Source organism: Oscarella lobularis, chromosome 1 (genome assembly GCF_947507565.1).
Source record: "Oscarella lobularis chromosome 1, ooOscLobu1.1, whole genome shotgun sequence".
Lineage (NCBI taxonomy): Eukaryota > Metazoa > Porifera > Homoscleromorpha > Homosclerophorida > Oscarellidae > Oscarella > Oscarella lobularis.
In genome coordinates this window covers 5,767,770-5,788,563 of record NC_089175.1, presented here as the reverse complement: position 1 = coordinate 5,788,563, position 20,794 = coordinate 5,767,770, and the positions used below count along the sequence as shown (strand labels likewise).

The following is a 20,794-nucleotide window of genomic DNA, read 5'->3' as shown; positions in this document are numbered from 1 at the left end:
ATACGACTACAAAACCAAAAAAAAGCAGAGCTAAAAGTGAATTCAAAATAAACAATATAAACGGCAGTGATGAACGCCTCAAAACAACGCGCAAAGGAGACGAGGCAAAGAAAACACGTGCGCGCACGACACCCATTGAGACAAAAACAAAAATAAAATAGAACCTATTCCGCTGCGCCAGCGGCGACCGTGACGCACTTATAGTAATCTCTGAGCGGCGACAACAAATGACGAACGACGGGAACGCTCCACGCCTGCCCAATCAATCGCTGTCGATTCTGCTTACTCATGTTCGCTACGTCCGTGTAATGATCTGGAAGACCAAACACTCTAACAAAAAAGAATTCAATAATAAATCCAATTGATTTCATTGATTATTTGGACACCTTTCTAGTTCTGTGCACCAGAGAATGTCACCACGTGGTGGCATGTCGTCGATGCCCAAGTCTTCCATGACGGGAAATAGAGCCTGTTTCGTCTGTTTTATGGAATTCGCTTTCGTCGTCACCGTTCGTAATTTATTAAACTATTGATCCATCATTGATTAATAATTCGATTTATGGGTTCACGTCTCACCTGAGCCGTTCTACCGCAATTCGGTTCTAGACAGTCCTGAAGAGTGACTTTATCACCTGGAAGAGGCACCATGGGTCTAAGGAACAAAAGGATAAGTCTCCTAGGACATCATATGTAGGATATGAGGCACCGATTCATTCCAGGCATATTCCCCCAGAAGTATCGTCGTCTATTCGCCGCCGACACGGGAAACGCGTCGACAACGACAGGACTACACTATCAAGAAAAAATACATAAAATAATATTAAAATTAATTAATACTAGATACCGGGTTTCTTACCTGAAAAAATCTTGAAATTGTCTTTCGAACTTCGGTCGTCATTGACATGACATTTTCAAAAAGCCAAAAGAAGGGTCTTGCTTGGCTGTGAGCGCACGACTCGTTCACCGTGCACGGATCGTGAACGCACGGCTTCAAATATTCAAAAATGCGATAAAACTCGAAAAAGAGCTGACCACTACCCTCTAGAGAAGAAAAATAGTAAATTCACATTCTAGCTACAGTAAATAAATAAACAAATACTTAAATACCGTATATTCCTTTACGGTTTGGATTGGCTATACTCAACTCCGTGCATGGACTCCCCCCAATGAGAAGATCAAAAGGACCGAGTTCCTTCAACTACAACAATTCACCCAATAAACGTAAATCTATATTTTAATTGCTATAATCTCTATGCCTTTTTTCTACTGATTTTTCTCACGTCGCCCAAGTGGATAATGTCCGGGTGATGCACGTACGAAACCTAAGTATGAGGAAAATTAATCTAATTCGTTTTATTTTAATTTATTTCTTACTCTCACGGCGTCGCAATCGATTTCCGCCGCAACGTATTTCTCAATATCAAATCCGAGATTCTTCAGAACGACGTAGCCGGTTGCAATCCCATCGAACAGACTCAGAACGCGCAACGAGCGGCGTTCGCCCAACGGCAAAGGTGCCGGAATAACGAGCTGATCCTTCGAAAGAAGTCAGAGACAATAGTTGAATTTTCAAAATATTTTTTTACGAATTGCATTTGGTCCGGCAAAGCGAAGAGTTCCTGCAAGCGTTGCCGCCACTCCAGGCGGACTTTGAGCGGCGATGGGCATTTTTCCGGCTCACACATAAAACAAAGCCAATTGGCTTCCTTTGAAATCTAAAGCGAAGAAGACACTACTACGCTTTCATATCATTGCTATGATGAAATGATCACCTTATTGAGCTCCTCTTTTCCGCATATTTTTTCAATGCAGAAATAGCAAAAGGCTCTAGAGGGTGACGAGTAATCAACGTGTTGTCACGTGGTTATTTCTTACCTCGAACATCCAGTTATGTCGCAGAGAAAGACTTCAATACCGTCCGAACAAATAGCACAGTACATCTAAATCAAAACAAAAAATCGAATATTAAATAATCTTCATTAATTAATCCAATAATCTTTATTAATTAATCCGCCCACCTGAGTGCCGTCGTCATCAAACAAGTAATAATTTTCTTGAAAGCTCTCCTATATAATAACGTAACGTTATTTAATTAATCTACGTTGACTCTTCTTTCTCTCTACTTTGCATCCGTTGCAGAGACCGCCTTCGAATAGAGGATGCTCAGCGTCGACGTTCAAAGAAGCGCAGCTGAGGCAAAGAGCTTGAGATGGATAGCAGACCTCTTACATACACACACCACTAAATAAATAATTAAATACTTTCAATTTTGCGAACGCCTTTGCGGACTTCAGAAAATCTCTCTTAAGAAAATCGATATGGATATATAAAAACTTTGATTAAATAATTATTAATTGACTGCCCACCTCTTTCCTCTTGCGAAATCTCTGTCGTTCGTTTATCGAGTGTAGCGGCCATGAGCTCTTCTTCCTCTTCGTCATTCTCCGTCTCTTCGTTGTCTGGACGAACTATTCGTGTGACTTCGGCCGCACCGGCTGTCACCTCTCCTAAAGAAGAAATGATATTTTCTGGTAAAATTGTCAATATGACTGACTTCTAGTCGGCTGAAATCCACCTGGGCCCGTTGGCGGAAACCCGGAAATAGCCCATTGAAGCATCTTCTGCTGAATGGGATCATCTAGAACAACGGGCTTATGCTTCTTCGACGTCTTTTTCGATTTCGTTTGAGAGCTCAAAACATCCGCCGCCACTTCTTCCACTTCCGTCCCTATTGGCTCGTCATCGACGTCAGAAAACGTCTTGCGACAACGCTTAGCAGCTATCTATGAAAAAACACGTGATAAAAACAATAAATAAATATACCGTATGTGTATAACCTACCTCTAATGCTGTCATGATTGCGTCTCTGTAGTGTAAATCTCTTAACTTGGGCATGCTCACTTTCTTTGCAAACGATTCGAATCGAGCCAATCGATCGATAGTGCACGCTAACTAAAGAATCACGACGTCACATACGCTCCTCTCCCATTCTTCTAATCTCACTCCCGAATATTGCTCATTTCCGAGCCAACGAATCCACGCGTGACCGCTCGGCGTCTTCTCCTGCTTCGCCTCCCAATCGTGAACGACGAGCGCCGGCCACCAATCGAAACCCTGCAACTTTCCCCAAACCAATTCGCCGACGTCGACGACGACGCGACGCGACAACAAAGCCTACACAAACAAATAAAAAAATAATAATAGTAGATTAATTAAGATATTGCTGTGGGTTGTCCTCACTTCCTTTCTCTTTTCCGCTTCCTCTGCTTTCGCTCGCTTACGTTCGGATTCCGGACGCGGAAGCGGCGGAGGCGGGGGCGCGATTCCAAACGCCAATCGTTTTACGCGATTTTTGCGCAGGCTAATCCGATTGCGCACTTCTCCCGTCTCCTTCTCCTCGGCCGCCGTTGGCGTCGTCGTCGTCGTCGTCGTCTTGAGCGGCGTATCGGGCGGCGTTTCGCCCGCGACGAGAATCGTCGCTTCGTTGGAGACCGGCGCGCGAGTCACGTGCTCGCTCGTCTAGGAAACGAAACCCAAATAATCAATAAAGTATAACTGCTTAGGCTCCACCCCTCGTCGTCGTCGTGGTCACGCGGACTCCCGCAAGTCGGTTAGATATTAATAGGAAATCGATACGTCATTTGCAGTCACGAGTCTTCCTTGCGTCACCCACGTGACTAGAACTGAATCACGCCCGTCGCGACTTTTGTTCGATTTTCGTTCGTTCGTCTTTTTGACGTCGTCGAATTTCGTTCGCGTTCGAATTTCGGCGTAAAACGCCCCCACGCATTCCATTCCACATTCGTGACGTCACGAGTGGGAAGCGAGCCAATGAGCGACGAGGAGGCGAGGTCCTTCTCTCGGAATGACCCGCCCCTCATCGGGTTCCATTGTTTGACAAAAGGAAGTCGTTTCTGACAAAAGGCGATGGTTTCGTTACATGGACATGGACATATAGAAGAGTAGCAGGAAAACGGGACCCCGCCCACTTCCAGCGTTGCTTCGCCTCGAAGCGATGTCGAAGAGCCGACGTTTAGCTCGATCTGAGTCTGCTCGTGATTTCCTCGTCGTTTTCCCGACGATTGGTTCCTTCGCGCGGCGCGGAAATGGCTCGAGCGGTCGCGCGGACTCGATTCGCGTGCTCTTGCTTCTTCTTTGCCGTCGCGAAGGTGCGCTTGTGGCTCCTACGAGTCGCTCTTACCATGCTTTGAGCTGTTCGGGTCGGCGAGGCGTCGCTTTTCGAATTCTTCCCTACGCTTGTTTCGGCGAATTGTCACGTGAGATAGAGAGCGCCCGGATACCGACGCCGCGCGAAATGTATTCCCCCGCCCTCGCAGCTGACGTGTTGATTTGTCCCCCGAGTTTCCCCAAGGGAAATACCCTTACCTGAGCGACTTGAGCGTCATTCTCCGCACATCCAAAGCACGAAATGGACTACGGGCTTGATTTTTTTAACTTCAAACAGTGGAATTTTCGCCTGCCAAGTGGCGAAATCGAGAGCCGGAAAGTGGAGCGCGTCTCCGATCCTCCTGAAATGCCCGAAGGAGAACGACTCGACTTGAAACTTCTTCCCCTTCCCAAGATCAACTTATCTTGGATTTTATCAGAAACTCTCAACACCCTGACGGTCCTAAATATGGGCGACTGCGATCTGAAGACTATTCCACCAGCCATTTCAAATCTTATCAACTTGCAACGCTTGAGAGTCCAATCGAATAGTCTCACAAGCCTTCCGAGGGAGATAGGAGATTTGCCCTCGCTTACTCGTCTCTGCGCCTTCGGAAATAAGCTTAGGATTTTGCCAGACACCCTTCAGCAATTGCCGAAATTGAAGATTCTTCGCTTGGGAGGAAACGCGCTTGCTGAAGACGGTCTCGTCGTGCTGGAAGGAATTGGGTCCCTGAAGGAGCTCTATCTGCGGGAGAACCCGAATTTGACGATAATACCGCGACGTGTCGCTCTTATGGCATCTCTTCAGGTTCTGAATGCTGACGACAACAATATTCAGTATCCGCCAATGACTTACGTCAAAGGCGGATTGGATCAAATAAGACAATATGCTAGAAATCATCATTACTAGTACGTATTCGGCATGCATTTTTGACTTGAATGAGTACCTTTTGTTGCGTGTCAAAGGTACGCAGTATATTATGTGACTATTGATCTGTTAATTACTTAATTAATTATATGCAATGACGTAGTGGGACTTCCCTCTTTCACTCTGTGCTTGGCTGTTACAAAGTTGTTTCTGCGCTATGGCACTGTACGCATCTTCGCAACGTACCAACTGGGTTATTGATGGCGAAAAGATAAAGATAGAAGACGTCCATGACCCTCCCGAAATGCCCAACGGAAAACGCCTTCGATTCGTGGGTCTCTCTTTCGATTATTTCGGCCTTTTTTCCGTTCTGCAGGAAATCCCCACAACTCTCACAGTGCTCAATATAAGTGGCTGTGGTTTGTCATCGATCCCGGACTCGATTAGTCGTCTGACAAATCTACAACGCTTGAGAGTCGAGGACAACGACCTTTCAGAATTTCCACGATCTTTGGGGGAGCTTACGAAATTGACGAGGCTCCGAGCGTACGGAAATGAATTGTCCTGGCTGCCGGAAGAATTTGGATATCTGCGCAACCTTAAAATACTTCGACTCGGTGACAACAAATTTAAGACCCATGATGATCATGACGGCTTGGGAGCAATAAAATACATGAGATCTTTGCAGGAGCTCTACCTAAAAAAGAATCCGGGCTTGCATGAAATTCCAGGCTACGTTGCCACCAAAGAAGGCCTCCGGATCTTTGGAGTGAATCAAAGCCTTATTGACAGAGCAAGAAGACGCGCCAGGCGTCATTAGGGCGGGTGGTCAAAAGAATTTGAAGAAATGTTTGCATGCTTGCCGTAGTTTTGTGTCTATGCGTGATTGGGTCTGTTTGTTAGAGCATTGATTTAGTGGACTGGTGGATTTCCTGTGAATTTCTCAATCGGAGTGGACCACCCCATCGTAGAGCTAGGAGCCGAAAAAAGCTTTTTCCCCCGAGTTTCCCTACAGGGAAATACCCTTTTCCGGGCGACTACCGCACACGTTCAAGGCCCAAAAATGAGCGACGGGTCTGAACACGACGTCAGAACGTGGAATTTTCGTCTAGAAAGTAAATAAAGTTGAGAAAAGTGAGATTTACATTAGAACGCTATGACGTAAAGGGAAAATCCCTCATTCTTTCTCCTCTTGGGTGCGACGAAGACAAAGGACGTGCGTAATCGTTAAATGTTAAATGTCGTGGGACGGGGTTGCTCGTTTTTTCGGATTTCACACTTGGACAATCGATGACGAACGAATATCGATTGAAGACGTCTATGACGAGCACGGGATGTGGAACGGAAAACGTCTTCGACTCGAGAACCACTCTCTCGAGCCGTATCCAGGCCTTCGTTCCATATTGAATGATATTCCCACGACTCTCACGGTGCTCAATATCGGAGGCTGCGGTCTGAGCGCCCTACCGGAGTCAATTAGTCGACTGACGAATCTACAGCGCTTGAGAGTGGAGGCCAACGACCTTTCAGAGTTCCCACGATCTATGGGTCATCTGACGAACTTGAAACGGCTCCGAGCGTACGGAAATGAATTGTCCTGGCTTCCGGAAGAATTTGGGGATCTGCGGAGCTTACAGATACTTCGACTCGGAGGCAACAAATTCAATACCCACCACCATCACGACGGCTTGGGAGCTATAAAATACATGAGCGCTTTGCGGGAGCTCTACCTAAGAGAAAATCCGGACTTGCGAGAAATTCCAGGCTACGTTGCCACTAAAAGAGGTCTAGAAATCTTTGGAGTGGATCAATGGATTATCGAGCAAGCAAGACCCTCCTATAGAGGCTGGTAGAAAAGCTACACGAAGAAATACTAATTCTAACTGTTCAGCTGTTCGCATGCTCGCTGTGTGTACGTCTGTTTAGCTAATAAAGGCTCTCTCCAGCCCAGACAGGAAAAAGGTGTCGAAACCGAAACAAGAAATTATCGCCTTGTCGCATGTACATGAATGAGTCATTATGACGTGTGCTTATCTCAGGAGGAGAAGCAGCCTCAGCGCAATCCAATGGCAACTTCCTGGGTGATCAACGGCGTATTGGCAGAAGTGGAAGATATTCCCGACGACTGCGACGACACGCCAGACGGAACAAAGCTCGAACTTCAAGAACTCCCGTTAGACGCGACCATCCTCACGAATATTTTTTCGACTGCAGTGACAAGCATAGCACTTCTGAATATATATAAGTGCCGTTTAACGTCGATACCCGATTCGATCGACTCTCTCGTTAATCTGCAGCGTCTCTGGGTCGACGAGAATTGTCTCGAAGCCCTTCCGCGCTCCATTGGCAGGCTCAAGCGCTTGACGCATCTCAGCGCGTATTGTAATGAATTGTCGTGGTTACCAAGTGAATTTCGTGGATTAGACGACTTGGTCTTGGAGGAAATCTATTCAGCAACAGAGGTCTCAGTGTCGTTGCGAAGATGCAATCGCTGGAGAAGCTCTACTTGAAAAACAATGAGTTTATGACGGTGATACCGCGCAGCACTGCAATGAAACCAAGTCTACGACTTCTTCACGTTGGAAAAAACAACATTGAGGAACCGAGAGTGAAAATAACTAAGGGAGAAATGAATATGGATGCCGTTAGGAGGTATGCTGAAGAATACGATTGGTGAACTCACTTGCTGAGACATCATGATGGATATTATATAAATGCCTTTGTCGTTCGTGGTTAGTTAGGGGTATATCATATGAATATAACGTCTCCAATACGAATCACCAAAGACTCGATTCTCGTGTTCGTGCGCTTCGTTCATTGCTCGACAAAGACAATGGTTTCTCTACGTGGAGAGGAGAAGGAAAAGGGGCCCCTGCCCACTTCGAGAGTAAGAATGTCAAAGAGATGCCGAGATTCGACTCGATCCGAGTTTATGTGCGGCGTGGGTCGTTATAAGATGGATTTTCCCTTCGTGCGGAACGACAATGTCGCGGAGACTCGATTCTCTTGCTCTTGCTTCTTCTTTTCTAGGCTGATGCACCTACGATTTGTTCTTACCGTGCTCTGAGCTATTAGGCAGCGTCGCTTTTCGTCTTCACGCTTGTTTTCGGTCGCACGTTGGAATGTCACGTGAGAGAGAGCGCCCGGATAGAAATGTATTCCCCCGCCCTCGCAGCTAGTTTCCCCAAAGGGAAATACCCTTGCTCGAGCGACTAAAATGGGGGAAAACACAAGGTGGCGTTTTCGCCTAGAAGATGGAGACATTGATGAGACCCGGCAAGTAGAGCGAGTCCGGAAATGCCTCATGGAAAGCGACTCGATTTGACTCGTCTTCCTCTGCCCAACTTCAACTTGTCTGATACCCTACAACGAACAGTCAGCACGCTGGCAGTCTTGAATATGGGTGAATGCGATCTGGTGACCATTCCATCAAACCTCTTCAACCTGCAGCGCTTGAGAGTCGAGTCCAACAGTCTTAGAAGTCTTCCCGACGAAATAGGATATTTGCCGTCTCTCACCCGTCTCTGCGCCTTCGGAAATAAACTCTGGACTTTGCCACGTACTTTTCGACGCTTGTCAAAATTGAAGGTTCTTCGCTTGGGAGGAAACGCGTTTGCTGGTGGCGGTCTCAGTGAGGTGCCGAGAATTTTGTCTCTGAAGGAGCTGTACCTGCGCGAGAATCCAAATTTGCAGACGCGAGATATCGCTCTGTTGCCATCTCTTCACGTTCTAAATGCTGAGGATAATAGAATAGCAAATCCGCCAATGAGTTACGTCAATGGCGGATTGGATCTAATAAAAGAATACGCTAAAAGTCATTACTACTAAGTAGTCTACGGACATTTTTCAATTGGGAGGTTTGTTTGTTTGTTTGTTTGTTGCATGGTTTGAAAACGTCAAATATGAACAATTTAGCGGAGATGATCGAAGCCATCCGAGTAGGCAAGCGCTATAATATTTCACTTCGCCGTCGCAAAACGTCGTGGTCGTCGAACTCTTTCTCACCTATACAGCGCTAGAAAGTGTTTTGAGTCGCGATGACGACGTCGAATCGACGCCTCGATCTGCACATCGCCGCCGCTCTACATTCTTTTTGATCCACGTAAATGGGAAGAGAGGAGATATCATTTGGAGGCTAGCTACCTCGATGCAATTTTTTATACCGGTATTGGAAAAGGGAAAAGATCTCTGCCATACAGTCATTCATATGAAACATAAAGAGAAAAGAAAAGGTGCACTGAGAATAGCCTTGATTTTAATTAATTAGATTATGTACAGATGAGTGAGAAAACGTCATACCCTTGCACGTCTTTCAAGCTGCACTCTCTGAAGAAGCCTTTGTTCGAGGGACATGCATGATTTAAAGCAATAGGTAATAATACATATTCTCCTATTTTATATATCATTGACTTTGTTTAGCATTGTCTGGAAAACGTCAAGAGGAGCATGGGCTGGCTTGTCGTTTGCTCCCACAGAAACGCCTTGATTATATGGTATTTATCTTCTGTGGAGATATTTATTTAAAGTAGAACGACCAGTAGAAATTCATTCAAGTGACATTTGTTTTTAGAGTATCTGCTTGTAATACAACAGCATTGGAATCATCAAGAAGTCCCATATAATTTGAGTGGGAGTAGTTGTATCCTCGTGACGATGTTGGGAGAACGCGAGTGACCGTGCTCGAACGTCCCACGCTACAGTTCATTACTTCCTTTTATGGGCATGCGTTGCTCAGCTAGGAACCGGCAATTTATTAGAAAGCGGGTCTAGTGTAGATAGCAATTTAGAAAGACGGAAAAGACGTGAGCCATTCAATACATTAACCGGAGATGACATCATACCCGTCTCTTTACTCAATATGTAAACGGCCAAGTTTGGATGAAAAGTGATAGAAAGCCTCAGTGAGCAAGACAACACCATAATGGCCAGTTCAACTCTTCAGTGCTTGTTTGCAGCACTCATACTATTTTTGCACGCTGTCGAGAGCAATAACCCAAAATCAGATCAGGTATCTGGGTTCACTAGACTCTTCAACCACTTCCAAAACAAAATAATGTTTTGCTAATTAAGGGTTCAGTCGGAGGATGTTCAGGAGTACCCGGAATTCCGGGGACTCCAGGTCACAATGGATTGCCAGGAAGAGATGGATTGAAAGGAGATGACGGAATGAAGGGCGCTAAGGGAGATAGAGGTGATAAAGGAGCCACTGGAAAGACGGGTCCTAAAGGAAGTTTGGGGCAAAGAGGATCAATGGGACCAATAGGAATCAAAGGAGAAAAAGGGATCAAAGGAAATTTGGGAGAACGAGGAGAGCCCGGACCTCAAGGAGAAAACGGCACTGCCAATTCTATCAACTGGAAGCAGTGTGTCAGGAAAAAACAAGATGACAAAGATACAGGTCTCATACAGGTAATTTTCAAAGGTAAATTTTGCGTGCTTTGAATTGATTTCCATTAGGAATGCGTCTTCAATAAACGTCACTCTTCTACCGCTCTCAAAGTAGCGTATGCTGCCAATATGAGAGTCTATTGTCCTGGTGGTATATGCTGTGGACGTTGGTACATCACTTTTAACGGAGCGGAATGCTCGGGACCAATGACAATTGAAGGAGTTGTGTATAAGGAAAACACGAACGATAATCCTCTTCAACATCGCCAAATAGAAGGATTCTGTGAGAACATTCCATCTGGATCAATAAGGGTAGCTGTTCATGTGGGAAATTGTCAGAACTATGGATCATCTAATCGTCATTCTGGATGGAATTCTGTTTCTCGTATAATGATTGAAGAATATCCCCAGTCGCAAACCTGACTGACCAATGACTTTTACAATTGACGAATTCTTTTGATGTCTGCGCAACGCTGAGTTGTATGTTCTGTATGCTTGTGAATTATTTACTTGTAGTGGTACTCTTTCCCGAGGCTCCGCTTCCTATACTAATGGTGTTTCCTTTGTGATACGTATGGCTTACTCTACTTGCCCCATAAAGTATTAATAACACCCAACACAAGAGTTGGAAAACCGTTTCACATTCTCGTCTCCGGGATATGAAGATTTAATAATCCAACAGCATTGGAATCAAAAATATAATTTGAGTGCGAGTATGGTCCGAGCCTTGTGACGGTGTTGGGGGGACGTGAGTGACCGTGTTCTAACATCCTACGCTTTAGTTCAACACGTCCTTTTCTGATAATGCTAAAAACCGACAATTGTATTAGAACACGGGTTTAGAGTAGTTAGAACTTCAGAAAGACGGAAAAGACGTCATCCATTCAATACAATTTAAAGGCAGTGACATCATACCCGTTTCTTTTTGCTCAATATAAACGGGAAAGTTTGGATGAAAAGGGATAGAAAGCCTCAGTGAGAAATACAAAACAATGATTGCTAGTTCAACTCTTCAGTGCTTGTTTGCAGCATTCATTCTATTTCTGCACGCTGTTGAGAGCAATAATTTGGGCTCAGCAGACTCTTCGATCCCTTTCAAAAAAATCTTGTCATTCTAAGGGTTCTGTTGGAGCCTGTTCAGGAGTACCAGGAATTCCGGGTCTCCAGGGCACAATGGATTGCCAGGAAGAGATGGATCTAAAGGAGGTGGCGGAATGAAGGGCGCTAAGGGAGACAGAGGTGATAAAGGAGCCACTGGAAAGACGGGTCCTAAAGGAAGTTTGGGACAAAGAGGATCAATGGGACCAATAGGAATCAAAGGAGAAAAAGGCATCAAAGGAAATTTGGGAGAACGGGGAGAGCCCGGACCTCAAGAAAACTGTACTGCGAATTCCATCAACTGGAAGCAGTGTGTTTGGAAAAGAAGAAATTTTTCAGGTAATTTTCGAAGGCAAATTTGACACAATCTAAATCGATTTCCATTAGGAATGCGACTTCAGAAAACTTCAATCTTCTACCGCTCTCAAAGTAGCGTATGCTGCCATTATGAGAGTCTCTTGTCATCACACAACTACCTGCTGTGGACGTTGGCACATCACTTTTAATGGAACGGAATGTTCGGGACCAATGACAATTGAAGGACTTGTGTATAAGCATAACACCGCAGATAATCCTCACCGACATCGCCAAATAGAAGGATTCTGTGAAAACATTCCATCTGGATCAATAAGGGTAACTCATGTTCCGGGCTTTGGATCATCTGATCGTGATTGTGGATGGAATTCTGTTTCTCGCATAACGACTGAAGAATATCCCCAGTCGCAAACCTGACTGGACTCAATCCAACGACTTTTAATTGACCAATTCTATTGATGTCTGCATGACGCTGAAACATGTTCGGTATGCTTGCGAATTATTAGCGGTAGTGGTACTCTTTCCCGAGTCTTCCTATATTAATTAATTGTGCTTCCTTTGTGATACGTCTTGCTTACTCTACTTGCCCCATTCCAGAGGTATGGAAAAAACGCATCACTTACCTTTATCCGGGATTCGATGCTTCTACTGGATCAATTTCTCTTTGTCGATATTGTCGGAGGTTTTGATCGTCGGACTTGCAGAACGTTCTCCGACTGGATTTCTGCATCTTGCTCTCGCCGTACTTGCTCTCTATATTTTCACGTCTCCAGCACATTACAGGAAAAGGCGTCGAAACCGAAACAAGAAATTATCGAATCAAAACTTAATTACACCTGCGTTTGTCGCCCGTACACGAATGAGTAATTATGACGTTGCATATCTGCATGAGAAGGAGAAGCAGCCCAGCGATCCAATGACGACTTCTTGGGTGATCAACGGCGTACTGGCAGAAGTGGAAGATATTCCGGACGATCGCCGCGACGACACGCCAGACGGAACAAAGCTCGAACTCCAAAGCTGCCCGTTTCACGACGACGCGGCCATCCTCGCAAATATTTTTTCAACTGCAGTGAAAAGCATAGCACTTCTGAATATATCCAACTGCCGTTTGACGTCGATACCCAATTCGATCGACCGTCTCGTTAATCTGCAGCGTCTTTGGATCGATAAGAATCGTCTCGAAGCCCTTCCGCGCTCCATAGGGAGGCTCAAGCGCTTGACGCATCTCAGCGCGTATCGTAATAAATTGTCGTGGTTACCAACTGAATTTCGTCGATTGGACGACTTGTTGGTACTTCGTCTCGGAGGAAATCAATTCGGCGACGGAGGTCTCAGTGTCGTTGCGAGAATGCGATCGCTGGAGGAGCTCTACTTGAAGAACAATAAGTTTATGACAGTGATACCGCGGAAAATTGCAAGGAAACGAAGTCTACGACTTCTTCACGTTGGAAGAAACAAAATTGAGGAACCGAGAGTGGAAGTGATTGACGGGGAAATGGATATGGATGATGTTAGGAGGTATGCTAGAGAATATGATTGGTGAACTTCCATGAATATAAATGCTTTTGCCATTCGTGTTTAGTTAGGGGTACAGTATCTCATATATGTATAATGTCTCGATTCGGCATGGTGTTCGTGCTTCTTTATTGTTCGACAAAGACAACGAATGGTTCCTCTACGTGGAGAAGATAAGGAAAAGGAATTTTGACCACGATGTCGCGGGGACTCGATTCTTTTCCGTTGCGCAGTCACGTGCGCTCGAAGAGATTTATTCACCCGGCCCGCGCGCCCTCGCAGCTAACGTGCTGCTTTTTCCCCCAGTTTCCCCAAAGGAAAATACCCTTGCCCGAGCGAATAAAATGGGCGAAAGAACAGAGTGGACATTTTGCGCAGAAGATGGACAATTGGAGACTCGGAAAGTGGAGCAAGTCAATGATCCTTCCGAAATGCCCGATGGAGAGCGACTCGATTTGACTCGTCTTCCTCTATCCGACTTCGACTGGTCTCCGGTCTTACAACGAACGGTCAACACCCTGACAGTCTTGAATATGGGCGAATGCGATCTGGTGACCATTCCATCAGCCATTGCAAATCTCGTCAACTTGCAGCGCTTGAGAGTCGAGTCGAATAGCCTCAGAAGTCTTCCCGACGAAATAGCATATTTGCAGTCTCTCACCCGTCTCAACGCCTTCGGAAATAAACTGTCGACTTTGCCAGGCACTCTTCGCTTCTTGTCAAAATTGAAAATTCTTCGTTTGGGAGGAAACGCGTTTGCTGATAACAGTCTCACCGTGGTGGAGAGAATTTCGTCTCTGGAAGAGCTGTACCTGCGGGAGAATCCAAATTTGCGAACGATAACAAGAGGTATGGCTCGGCTGCCACATCTTCGAGTTCTAAATGCCGAAGACAACAGAATTGAGACACCGTTGATGGATTTCGTCAACGTCGGATTGCCTGGAATTTTACTTTATTACCAGTTCTAGTTAGTGTTACATCATTGTACAACAATCATTGGACGAATACATTATTACTCTTTGGTGTAATGGCTTCCAACATTCTTCCTAATTCAGCTGCTTGCATGATTTCTGCCAGTGCATTGCTATGAGTAAATCTGGTTCGATCGTTTAGCAGCATGCCTATAATCGACGAATCTTTCGGATTTCTTAGACTCTATTTTAGCATAGGCGGCCATTTGTACAAACGCTGAAAGCTTCGTCGCTGCTCGCCGCGACTAGAAAGCAGGAAAAAGGCGTCAAAACTAAAACTTCGTCAAGTCTCTGCATAGCTCGACCTATCGGGGGCGCGCGCGCGCGCGATCGAGTGAGTCATGTACGGTGAACTGTCCTACACATCGAACTCAAAAATATTTTATTGACGGCATGCAGTGACGACCCCATATAGTGAGCCAAAGCACTCTATATGGACAGTTTCAATTAATAAACGGGAAAACGAATATGGATGATTTTAGGAGGTATGCTAGAGAATACGATTGGTGACTTCTCCAAGAACTGAGATATGTAAATGGCTTTGTTGTTCGTGTTTAGTTAGGGATTGATGGTATATCATATTCCTAAAGACTCGATTCTCGCGTCAAAGAGGAGATGGAAAAGGGACCCCGCCAACTTCGAGCATAAGAATGCCAAAGGGATGACGAGATTTGACTCGATCCGAGTCTATTTGTGGCGTTTGGGTCGTTATAAGACAGATTTTCCCTTCGCGCGGCACGACAATGTCGCGGAGACTCGATTCTCTTGCTCTTGCTTCTCCTTTGCTAGGCTGAATGGACCCGGCTGAATGAACCTACGATTTGCTCTTACCGTGCTCTGAGGCCGAGCTATTAGGCAGCGTCGCTTTTCGTCTTTACGCTTGTTTTCGGTCGCACGTTGGAATTGTCACGTTCACGTGAGAGAGCGTGCCCGGATAAACCGAAGCCAAGGAAAATGTATTCCCCCGCCGGACTGGAGGTTGGATGATCCACGGTGCACGCAAAGCAGTACATGTACTGTTACGTCGTCGTCGCCCTGAATGTCTTCTACACTGTAGAAGACATTCAGGGCGACGACGACGACACACCAGACGGGGTAAAGCTCGACCTTCACGGCGGACTGTCCCACGTCGCCTTCACAGATATTTTATCGACTGCAGTGACGACGATAGCGATTCTGGATGCGGTCTGACGTCGATACCCAATTCAATCGACCGTCTCGTCAATCTGCAACATCTCCGGATCTAGTCAAACAATCTCAAAACCCTTCCGCGCTCTATGGGCAGTCTCAACTGCCTGACGCGTCTCAAAGCGTTTGAGTTCACTGAAGGAGCTGTACTTGAGGGAAAATCCCTCACTGAGACGCATATACCCCGAGCCGTTGCTGTCATATGCAAAGCCCGCAAGAGGATGATGAGGTATCTCCACTCGACCAATTATACCATTGGAGAAGGAATGAATGCGGTGAGACGCTAAGCTCAGAGATATGATTGATGTAAAGTAACGTACGCACGCACAAGGAAAACTGAGCACGACCGAAGTGAAGTGCCACGCAACGCCGGTTTACATTGAACCGCTTCCCGAGCGATGGCATTTTCCTTGGGAGAATACCAACGATTTGCTAAAGACTCCCGGCGCTTCGTTCCTACTGGCATTCGATATCGACGGTCAGAAGTTTTATCTGAGCACGTCGTCGAGATTTCAGTATGAAGCCGTAGCTGCCACGCATGTCGCTCAAACGTCCGAGGGCCTGTTCTCCTTGTGTCATCCCGGTTCGAATCGACCGGCGGCGCTTCACGATTGGCGAGCCACTCCACTGTCGATCGAGTGGAGGAGTGGCTTCTTCAGCCATCGCTACTTGCAACTGATGCCGAACGAACATAAAGCGTCGTTCTTGCGCAGAGATGATAGAAGGTGGCAGAACGCGCATGGATTCGCTCAGTTCCAGTTGGTCAACGCTTATGAAACTGCGTCATCTGAGATGGTGAACCAGGACGAGATGACAGTAACGAATCTGAAGATAAATTAACAATTAGTTTGCATGAACACGTCCCTAAGAAAATGCTATTGCCTCTCTAACTACCGGTAGACCTCGCATAAAATAAAACAATGACTGCAGGACGATTTGTGCGATTTAAAGCACCTCCATTCAATCCGCCAAAGTCTCATTGATTCGTTGCTCGTACAACGAGATCAACCAGATGGGTCCGCGAATCTGATAGCTCTCATCTCTCTGTTCTTGATGTCTAGAAAAAGAACAGTCAGCTATACATATAGCGAGAAAGCAGAGTCAATTGTTTCCAGTACAGGAAGGGGAGAAAGCCAAAAAGCGCGTCAAATTTCGCGACGTCCGCGATTCCTCCAGCAATTCCTCGTCCCCTTCCTTTTTTTCTTGATGCCGCCTAATAAAGAGAATCACAATCAGTCGCGCCCCCACAGACCGAACGGAGCGGAACGGAGCACGGTTACTGAACGGAGAGAGGGGGGCCCCTCTCTCCCTCCCTCTCTCCACTCACACGTCAGAAGCTCGTCGACGCTCGAGCGACGGGGTCTTGTTCAACGAACGATTATGACATTCCTTTCCCGACGCCTGCGATTTCGCCTCCGTGCATGGGATCTTCGTAGTCTTCTTCGTCGCTTTCCGCTTTCTCCTCTTTGTCGCTTGGCGCCCGTTCGGCGTCCGCTTCCTCTCGCTCTTCGGTTTCCTCGTCGAAAGTCGTTTTGGAGCTTTCTTCGGTCATCCGAGACGCCGTCGTCGATTCCTCTGCGTTCGTCCTGGTGCATTGAGGCTCAAGTCAAAGCGCGTAAAGCGCTCTATCGCTTACTTTTTTCGGATCCGTACTTTTTTCGTTGCCATTTTCACGTGCGAGAGTGCGCAGAAATCGCGCGATAAATTCTATAGGCATAGGCACGTGGCCGCTGCAAGAACTACTAAGAACAACACTGCGAACGTGACTCTTAATTAATTAATTAAAAAGAGAAAACATTTGCACATTCAGCAGCCACCAAACGTGGCTGCTTACGATTTATGGTACTCTACAGCAAAATTGAGGCGGATGCGTGTTCTACTGTATGCCAGTGCATATGTGCTGACGGTTATCCATATCGAAGCTGAGACTGCTGCTTCTAAGCACTACACATCTAGTAAGTGTTTAGAAACAAATGACGTACGGTAGACTGAAAAGAAAGAGTCGACGCCCGCTTGTCGGTCATTTACTCTCTTGGGAAAATTAATCAAGTGCCGCTTTGTTCGTCGTACGCTCACGCGCTGGACGTGTGCAAGTATGCATACGTAATTAAGTGTATTACACGCCCACTATTAGAAAAGGGAGAGGCCGTCTCTTCCCTGGTCTCTTCCGGTATGAGGTCACGGCGAATAGACTGTAGAAGGCATCCATAGACTATATTTGTCTCTCTAACTACTGACCTCAGATAAACCAACGATTGCATGATGACGATGACTTCATGTATAAATCGCCTTCAGCAAACTTGCAATGTATTTTGTCTCATCTATAACCAAGGTACAATTTCCGTTTACGTAAAGGATGAACTCAGGAAAAGAATTTCCATCGTTAGGAGGGACGGATTGACTCCCCCGGAAAACCACAGGCATTTCTACGTCACGCGATGCAGAAAAACAGGAACTTTACCGGAATTTCATCACAAAGGAAGCAACGCTCATCCGGCCGCCGAAACCGTAGGTCAAACATATAAAGACAGCATCAAAAGCTAACAATTTCATCCAAAACAAGTCGAGATGTCGGAGACACCGACGACGAATCCCCTTCCCAAAATGGTCGAGATTTACCCGCACGTCGACGAAAGCCAATTGGCGTGCTGGGGACTGGGTCGTGGCATCAAGGCCACCGAACCGAAAAGGCTCATGCAAATCGTCGCGCGTCCCGTTCCCGTCGACGAGGCGACGACGTCCGCGCGGCCGTGCGTCGAGGAAACGCGCGTCGGCGCGGGCTATTCCGAAGTGACGTTTTGCGTTTCGTCGAAGTCGGAATTGACGCGACAACTGAGCGCGACGCTGACGGTACCCTTCGCGAAAGCCGTCTCGTTTGAATGCGGTTTATGCTACGACAAAATGGTAGCGGAAAGCGAAACGAAAATCGGTGCCGGTCATCTAATTCGCAATCGAACGTACGCGTTCCGCCTGAACGCGTACGACGACGAACATCGCGGTGGCGACGCCGTTCCGAGTCGACTAACATTCGTGGAGGAATGCATACGAAACGAGTTCAAAGCGCGGAAAGACGATTCGTCCGCGCGTATGCCCGAATTGACGCCCGAAGATAAGGAAGCAAGTATATCCGCATGTCGCCAGGCAATCGTAGGTCGCCTCGGCGGCGCGACCCACTTCGTCGCTTCGATCGACATGGGCGGAAAAGTGTACCGCGAAGTGACGACGACGTCGACGCCGAGCAAGACGGCATACAATGCTCGCTTCGGACTGACTACGGCGGCGAAAGCGGCGAGCGTCGTCGCGAAATTTCGAAAAGGAAAAGACTACGCCCAAACGACGTACTCGGAAAACGAGCGCGTAATTCTTCATCCGAACGTCATTGGTAAGTCGCTGAAGCGTGATCGGATTATCAAGCGCGACGACGAAGTCGTCGTCTGTTTGCGCGTCTTGCCGATCGCCGCACTCGTCCGCAATCCCGACTGGAGTCGTTCGATGCGAATCGCATCGCGGCAATTCATGGAGGGCGAGTACCAACGTCTCCCTCAACTCGTCGACGTGACGCGACCTTTCTTTCTCAAAGCGGGCACGAAATTCTTTACGGCGCATTCGAATGGTGAAGTCGGCGTGACCGAAGAAAAAGTCCAGGCGACGCCGGTTTACATTCAAACGCTTACGCAGCGTTTTCGTTCTCCCGGGAAACAGGATTTGCTGAAGACACCCGGCGCTGTTTTTCTACTCGCATTCAAGATCGACGGACAGAGCTTTTACCTGTGCACTTCGTCGAGAGATCACTATCGAGCGATTGCTTTGACGCACGTCGCTCAGACGTCCGATGGTCTGTTCTCCTTGTGTCATCCCGGTTCGAATCAACCGGCCGCACTTCAGGATTGGCGAGGCACTGCACTTATGATTAAGTGGAAATGCGTTTTTTTCAGCCATCGCTACTTGAATCTGATACCGAGCGAGAACAGAGCGTCGTTCTTGCGTCGACACGATAAAACGTGGCACAAGACAAGTGGATTATCGCAGTTTCAATTAGTTAACGAACCTACGACATCTGAGGATGGTGGATCAAGACGAGATAGACTTTACGAGTCCCAGCACGATAAACGGACACGTAGTTTAGACCTAGAAGCTAGTATATAGGCTTATTGACGTTTGAAATGAAGCAATGTTTTATCGCACCTAGACTTCTCGTATCTACCAATATGTTTAATGTCGTTGAAAAGGAACATCCTTACGGTCTAAAGGGCAGCCTTGCGCACACATGATTAAGCATCCATGAGGTCGGTCATCAGATTCGTAATCGAATGTACGCGTTCCGGCTTCGCGCGTATACGACGTCGTCGATCGCGCCTTCGACGAATATTCGTGGAGGATTGCAGTCCAAACGAGTTCTACGGGCGGTTGTATAGTCGAAAGGGAGACATCGAGTTGCCGGTGCACATTCCAAAGTTGACAAGCGAAAACAAGGAAGCGAGCTATGGCGGGCGATCGAGGGCCCCCGAGATAAAGGATCATGGCTGGACTACTACAGGTGGAGTCACTCAGTAAAACAGCCACTAATGCAGTTTACTAAATACAGTTTTTGAGACCCTGTATTAGCGTCTACGTGGTATCGAACGACGTGGACGTCACAAAGATGATACTGCAGAAAGAACACAGGTCAAGGCCTATGAATCTGTGACCTCTGAGATGATGAACCAAGAGGAGATGCTCTCAGGAACGAGAAACGGCTTCACCTCTATGAAGAACTCAAGGCTATGAGAAGAAGCTTTCCTACTTAATTAACTGGTATTGTAGGTCATTCACATCCTTTGAAGTCCTTCAACCGGAAAGGTCGGAATAGACCATCACCTTTGAGAGATGCAGCGAGTCAATATTCGTCTATCTATACGCCGGACGTGACGCACGTCTCTAACACAGTTGGCATGAGTTGGGATGCTGAATACGTCCTTTTATGGTCACGCGTTGCACCTAACTAGAAACTGGCATTTCTATTAGAAAGCGGGTTTAATGTGGTTAGCACTTAAGAAGACGTCATCGATTCAATACATTTACCGAAGGTGACATCATACCAGTTTCTTTTTACTAAATATAAACAGCCAAGTTTGGATGAAAAGTGATAGAAAGCGTCAGTGAGAAAGACAACACAATAATGGGCAGTTCAACTCTTCTGTGCTTGTTTGCAGCACTCATACTATTTCTGCACGCTGTCGAGAGCAATAACCCCAAATCAGATCAGGTATCTGGGTTCACTAGACTTTTCAATCCCCTT

General features: G+C 46.6%; 5 protein-coding genes and 1 long non-coding RNA gene across 7 annotated transcripts; 4 read left to right on the top strand and 2 right to left on the bottom strand.

The window, feature by feature from the left end:
- Positions 1-25: 25 nt before the first annotated feature.
- On the bottom strand, positions 26-4,299 carry LOC136200083 (DNA (cytosine-5)-methyltransferase 3B-like). The gene is made up of 20 exons (XM_065990411.1): positions 4,202-4,299; positions 3,241-3,519; positions 3,004-3,174; positions 2,842-2,952; positions 2,555-2,783; positions 2,367-2,507; positions 2,262-2,303; positions 2,124-2,203; positions 2,019-2,066; positions 1,876-1,940; positions 1,773-1,827; positions 1,587-1,715; positions 1,375-1,536; positions 1,257-1,322; positions 1,108-1,198; positions 857-1,041; positions 707-792; positions 577-652; positions 387-526; positions 26-330 (listed from the first exon to the last, which is right to left on the bottom strand). Exons 1-20 carry the CDS (start codon positions 4,202-4,204, stop codon positions 165-167), a joined length of 2,325 nt encoding a protein of 774 aa, XP_065846483.1. The 5' UTR covers positions 4,205-4,299; the 3' UTR covers positions 26-164.
- A 1,977-nt stretch (positions 4,300-6,276) lies between these two features.
- LOC136195320 (leucine-rich repeat protein soc-2 homolog) lies at positions 6,277-7,715 on the top strand. Its single transcript, XM_065984668.1, has 3 exons — positions 6,277-6,864; positions 7,078-7,415; positions 7,463-7,715. Exons 1-3 carry the CDS (start codon positions 6,277-6,279, stop codon positions 7,713-7,715), a joined length of 1,179 nt encoding a protein of 392 aa, XP_065840740.1.
- A 620-nt stretch (positions 7,716-8,335) lies between these two features.
- LOC136195229 (leucine-rich repeat protein soc-2-like) lies at positions 8,336-8,866 on the top strand. Its single transcript, XM_065984560.1, has one exon. The coding sequence runs from the start codon at positions 8,336-8,338 to the stop codon at positions 8,864-8,866; it is 531 nt and encodes a 176-aa protein (XP_065840632.1).
- A 1-nt stretch (position 8,867) lies between these two features.
- LOC136200294 (collagen triple helix repeat-containing protein 1-like) lies at positions 8,868-11,131 on the top strand. 2 transcript variants are annotated; one of them, XM_065990682.1, is made up of 6 exons: positions 8,868-9,270; positions 9,317-9,410; positions 9,458-9,531; positions 9,609-10,046; positions 10,109-10,447; positions 10,496-11,131. In XM_065990682.1, exons 4-6 carry the CDS (start codon positions 9,960-9,962, stop codon positions 10,847-10,849), a joined length of 780 nt encoding a protein of 259 aa, XP_065846754.1. In that variant the 5' UTR covers positions 8,868-9,270; positions 9,317-9,410; positions 9,458-9,531; positions 9,609-9,959; the 3' UTR covers positions 10,850-11,131. The 2 variants fall into 2 exon arrangements, with proteins under 2 accessions (XP_065846754.1, XP_065846749.1); XM_065990677.1 differs by having other exon boundaries at positions 9,458-9,563.
- A 2,570-nt stretch (positions 11,132-13,701) lies between these two features.
- Positions 13,702-14,325, top strand: LOC136195149 (leucine-rich repeat protein SHOC-2-like). The gene has a single exon (XM_065984453.1). It carries the CDS (start codon positions 13,702-13,704, stop codon positions 14,323-14,325), a length of 624 nt encoding a protein of 207 aa, XP_065840525.1.
- Positions 14,326-15,843: 1,518 nt separating this feature from the next.
- LOC136200395 (uncharacterized) lies at positions 15,844-17,154 on the bottom strand. Its single transcript, XR_010669136.1, has 3 exons — positions 16,844-17,154; positions 16,635-16,729; positions 15,844-16,573 (listed from the first exon to the last, which is right to left on the bottom strand). It is a non-coding gene; the product is annotated as an uncharacterized lncRNA (long non-coding RNA).
- Positions 17,155-20,794: the final 3,640 nt, after the last annotated feature.